This window comes from Notamacropus eugenii, chromosome 6, assembly GCF_028372415.1.
Source record: "Notamacropus eugenii isolate mMacEug1 chromosome 6, mMacEug1.pri_v2, whole genome shotgun sequence".
NCBI classification, from domain to species: Eukaryota; Metazoa; Chordata; class Mammalia; order Diprotodontia; family Macropodidae; genus Notamacropus; species Notamacropus eugenii.
The window spans coordinates 321,961,270-321,966,787 of record NC_092877.1 but is presented as its reverse complement, the minus strand read 5'-3'; the positions used below and the strand labels follow the sequence as shown (position 1 = coordinate 321,966,787).

The 5,518-nt window shown below is 43.0% G+C and overlaps 1 protein-coding gene across 1 annotated transcript in view; it reads right to left on the bottom strand.

Moving 5' to 3' along the window:
• KCNE4 (potassium voltage-gated channel subfamily E regulatory subunit 4) overlaps positions 1 to 5,112 on the bottom strand; it is a 5,144-nt gene extending 32 nt beyond the window's left edge. The window contains exons 1-3 of the mRNA XM_072617954.1: positions 3,891 to 5,112; positions 3,156 to 3,309; positions 1 to 2,842 (exon numbers count right to left, since the gene is read on the bottom strand). The exon at positions 1 to 2,842 is cut by the window's left edge and continues 32 nt beyond it. Of these exons, the coding sequence (XP_072474055.1) occupies positions 2,304 to 2,807 (504 nt within the window). The 5' untranslated portion in view covers positions 2,808 to 2,842; positions 3,156 to 3,309; positions 3,891 to 5,112 and the 3' untranslated portion in view covers positions 1 to 2,303. The remainder of the gene's footprint in view (positions 2,843 to 3,155; positions 3,310 to 3,890) is intronic.
• Between the last annotated feature and the right edge of the window lie 406 nt (positions 5,113 to 5,518).

The window sequence follows — 5,518 nt, the reverse complement described above, 5'->3', positions numbered from 1 at the left end:
GTTTATTTAGTTAAATAAAAACTTTGTGAAAAATACAAACTGTTAAATACAAGAGACAATTCTATACAACTCAGTTCAATCATAAGTATGTACACCGTGTTTGTTTCATAGGCACAGATAGACTTGCACCAAACCTCAGGGATGAGGCAAGTAATGGAAAATGTGACAACTCACAAGTCTGTCGGTCTCAGTAAAGTTTCAGAATTCAAGTGATTCCAGGCAAGGGGCCAAACTTAACTTGGCTTCTTTCAAACTTCAACAGCCCCTTTGGAGAAAATCTACCCTTTGCATTTTAAGTGACCAAAAGAGCCCTTTTTTTCCCCTCCCAAACATAAATTTCTTGTATCATTCTGATACAGCAAAGTGATGATCCAACATTTGAGCTTTAACCCTTGCACAGATAATACTATTGCTGCAGCCTCCATCCCCCATCCCACTCAGCAAGTCTCCTTCCTGCTGCCCCTTGCTCTTTTCTCATCCCTTCTCCCTCCTTGGCACACAAGGCAGCTATAAGAAACTTTACTTGTTCCTGTTCATTTTTTATTTCTTTATTCTGTGTCTCAAGTGTTCTCTCTTCCTTTTAGGTTCTAAAGGATCAGTCACAAAGCTATTTTAATACAATGATACGTGAAGGCATTTGGGGAACATGGCTGGGCACCACTTTTTTAAACTTTCGATTCTTTTTTGCTTGAGGCGCTGGCAAATTCATCCAAATATCAGCCTTCCAGTGTTCTGCATACCCCATTCCTGGGGAATCTCAGGACACTTTCCAGACCAAGTGAGTTGTCAGCCTCTTAGATTCCTTCCTGGGAAAACCAAGTTCTCTCCGCACCAGAAGCCAAGGGTCTCTGTCTATTCCTTTATCCACAGAATCCATACCCCCAACCCCAACCCTAACAAACTATGGGAAGAATATTTTGTACTCCCCAAAGCATCCCTCACTCTAGGCAGGGAAGTATTTATCGCAGAGCCTTAAAAATCTAAAGAAATCCTCCCCCATGTCTCTGGGGAGTAAGTATCATTATGAAACTCATTTGCCAAATGAGGACGCAGAGGCTTTGGGCCAATGCCCAGGACCACACAGCAAATGAGTGGTAGAACCAGGAACCAGAGGCCACGGGATTTGGCCCCCCATTCCTGTGCTCTCCGCGTGAGAAGGCCCTTCCTGCTCCCAGCTACGTGATAAAGAACCACATTTAGAAGGCCCTTATTACGTCTGTCTTGCAAAGAAATTGGCTAGAAAAGGCAAGGGGTGTCGACAATAGTGCTCTGACCTCTGAGGTGACAGCCAGGACAACACACCAAGACATCTGGGTGTTGGGAATGGTTCTCCAGTCATACCTGCTAGCTGAAGGGGAAATTAAGGATTCCTAGTTGCTTGTTACCTACTCGAAAGAAGCTAATCCCCCAAATCAAAGAGCCGGCAAGTGACATCTAAAGGTCAGAGGTTTCAGGTTAGGATTCAGATGGTAAATTATTTAAATGGTCTCAAATGGTTTTAAGAAAAGACAGAATTCTTACAGTATATGCAATAGATCATCAGGTTCAGGTGATGGATTTTTCACTGTCAAACTTTGCTTACCCTAACCCTCTGAGACCTTTGCAAGAAGTCTGCTGGTCTGTGAGCTGGTAACAATGAAGACACAGAAGAGATACTTAACAGTTAATCAGTAATCTGCAAGAACAAAACTCTAAGGGCATTAAGGTCTGAAAAGGAAACCCTGATATTAAGCAAATTCTCTCCACTGTTCCTAGAGACTGGCTGGAAAGAGTACTGGATTGGGGGTCAATAGTTTTTCCACTTACTACCTGCAGGATTTTAGGCTAGTCACTTAAGCTTTCCTGGGTCTCAGTTTCCTTTTCTATCAAAGAGGAACTTGGACTAATAACCTCTGAAGTCCCTTCCAGTGCTAAAGCCATGGTCCTAGACATTGCATAGCACTCCAAGTGAGGGCTGATGATGCAGTAACTATTACAAGCGTCCAGGCAGATAACAGAAATGTCACCATACCATGTTCTGAACAGGTACAATTAAAAACCTAGACATGGAATTAAATATACAAACTGTATCTCTTGGCAGGACGTTTTCAATGCCAAGTCCAGGTCACAAGCACATCATTTGACTCCTTGATCCTGCCACCTCAGGATGAGCCACTACCCTGGGACCCGTGGCAGGGACCAGGCAGGAGTCTCTTTAAAGTGGCAGCTGCACTGGAGCAGTGGAATCGGACTCTGAGCATATCTCCTTCCTCTTGCTAAGTGTGTTGGCTAACAGGGCCACCTCTGGAGGTCACCTCAGAGTGCTAGGAATTCTGGGGGATGTTATCCGAAGACCCTTCACTGCTTTCATGGAGGGGCGTCTCTGAGGTCTCTCCTAGCTCATCATCAGGTACTTCCTCGTGGATGGTGAAATGGACATCAGGCGAAGATGACTCTGAGCTCACACTGCCTGCCTCCATGGAGCAGATGGTGCATGACAGAGCAGGTCCCATGCTCTCCTGAAGCATGTTCAGCATCAGGGGCACCTGGGTTGACCTCAGCCCTGACACAATGGGCAGAGGCTTCATAGCCTCTCCCCAGAGTCTCTCTTCATCCTTATAGAGCAGAAGCAGGTTGGATTTCTTCTCCCTCCTCTTCGATTTCATGTAGCCCAGCATGATTCCAATCAAAAAGATGCCGTAGAAGGACATGACAACCAGGACATAAAAGTATTCGCTACCACTCCCACCCACACTGGTGGAGGTCTGGCGTTCAGGCAGGGAGCTGGATGTTTCAGGTAAGGAAATGTTAGCAACTGCATCACCCATCTTGGATATCAAAGTCGAGCTTTCACAACCTGGGTCTGAAAGAGAAATCATGCAGGTTAGATCCTCCTAAAATCCTCAGATAATAGAAAGCTAAAAATAAATTTTATTGCCTTGCACAAAGAAAAGGGTGAGGGATCCCTAGAAAGACATTTTAGTACAGTGCATTTCTTTTGAAGTTGGAAAAGTCTATCTCGAGAGAATAAAACTTGCAGACTTGCAAAATTAATCTAAGTTAACACTGCTTTGCAAACCTTGCTCATGTTTCCTTAGACAAATAAAAAAAGGAAAACTACAACAATCATGCCCCCGCAAATATTTTTCCATGATAAATAAATACTGCTTACTTACTCAAAGAGACAGGAAAAAAAATTCCACTGGAATCCTTAATTCCGTCTAACACAAAGTCCAACAGCAATCTTCCTCTCCCAGATGCCTGGAGTTCTGAAAGCTTTTTTGCTCCTGCAGCTGGGATATATATTCAAGAAATGTATTGTCACGTGTCCTGGAGGGAAAGTTTACAACAGGAGTTGGTCATGTTGGAGTGAACGGATGAACTCAGAAGTATTGCAGTTCAACTCACTGAACTCGACAGCTGTGAAAAGAAAAAGACTTGGGAATCTGCATTTACTTCTTACTTCTGAACTGTGAGCCAAAGTTTTCAGGTGGCAATGAAAATAAAGCAAAGTGGGCTAAAGCAGGGTTGGGGGGGGCGGGGAAGAGAGAAACAGTCTCATTAAAACTGTTACAGCAAGAACTGGTTCTTATTCTAAAATCTGCTCTTGGGAGCATCTCACCAGGTGTTTTTCACTCCACCTCCCCTTTTCATATCATGCTATAGATTATAATCTGTGGACCCTAAAATAAAGTTCATTCTTGAAAACCTACACGCTACGTGGGAGGAATTATAGCCATCTAAATACAGCCTGTGTGTGACTTGGAGTCAGCAAACTTCAAGTTTGTCTAGGCACAAGATGCTGGACAAGTCATTTAGATTTTTGCAGCCTCAGATTTCTGTTAAATAGGAGTGTCATTGGTCCTCTCTGAGAACAAACAACAAACAACAGTAACAACAGTGATACTTACTGTGCTAACTACTTCACCAGGTTGTGAAAGGTAAAGAGCTTTGCCAGCTGTCCAGCCCTAATAAATGTGAGTTATCACAGCTAGTCAGTGACTCCAATCCAGGTGTTTCCCAATTCCCAGGCCAGTGTTCTTTCCACCAGCCCTCACTGCCAAAATTCCTGTCACAAGAAGGATAACACATGAAGGTTTGCAAAGTACTTTTAAAAATATCCTGTTTGATCTTCACAACAGCTCTGGGAGGTAAGTGCTACTATTATTCCTATTTTACACATGAGGAAGCTCAGAGAAAGTAAGTAACTTCCTCAGGATCACAATCTAGAAAAGGTTAATGGGAGAATTTGAACCCAAGCCTTCATGACTTCAAGTCCCGTATCTCCACTGTGGCAGACTGCCAATAATCCAAAGAGTTTATGATCTCATTGAAGAACTGAAATACTTACTTGGCTGTGGGTACAGTGGAAAGAACACTGGACTGAGAGTCAGGAAAGTGGGGTTCTAGTTCTACTTCTGTTACCGACTAACTGGGTAGTCTTAGGGAATTTAATCAGCTTCTCTGAAATGGAAAGGGGTAAAGGTCTTGGAGTTGGAGTCAAGAACTTATATTCTTTTCACTCCCTCTATGACTTTGAGCAAGTTAATTAATGTCTCCATTCCACAATTTTCTCCTCTGTAAAATGAGGGTATTGGACAAACTGACCTCTGAGGTCTCTTCCCATTCTCATCTATGCTCCAATGATCTTACTTTCCCAATCTGAAAAAGGAAGACTTTCACTAGATTGGTCTAGATGGAAAAGTTTATGATTTAAGACTTCTCAAATTTTATGTTCTCCATTTCACCAAGTGCTTTTTACCCTGACTCTCCTTCTCACATCATGCTGTAGAATATAATACACATCTCCTAAAATAAATTTCAATTCTTAGAAGGACCTGTGATTTCACTAACATGGATACTTTCTTCAATGGTACAGAGAGCAAGCCATCCATAGCTACTCATCTCATGTGACTCTCATTCCTGTCCTCCTATGACTCTTCTACAGGATGAGATCTCTTGACGTTGAACACCAATGGAAGATGCAGGTCATCCAATGGTTATCCTTCATGCTTCCTGCAAGACTGACCCAGTCACATAATGTTGGAGCTAAAAGAGGCCTCAGACTTTCCTAGCTCAGCCTCCACTTTACAAACAAGGAGACGGAGTTTTCCATATTCTCATGGGCATGGTTAGGCTCTCAGTTTAACCTACATTAAGAAAGAATATTGCAGTTAGGTTCTACCATAGCCATATCCCACACTTACTTAACCCCTCCCAAGCCTCAAAGAATACCAGATTGCAGTTAGAGGACATCTGTTCAAAGCCTGCCTATGCCATTTACTTCCTTGTTATCTTGGGCAAGTTATTTCACTTCTCTGGGACTCAATTTTCTCATCTGTAAAATGAGAGAGTTGGATTGGATGACCTGTAAGAGGCCTTTCAGCTTCAAATCTATGATCCTGTATTCCCTTGCTAGCCACTGGGGCAAACAGAAGAGATGACCTAGTGGCACCATTACTTCCACTCTAGGCCTCAGGGACCACAGACAAATGAAGAGAAAAGTTGGCAGTCTTTGACCTGAAGATTCAAGGACCTT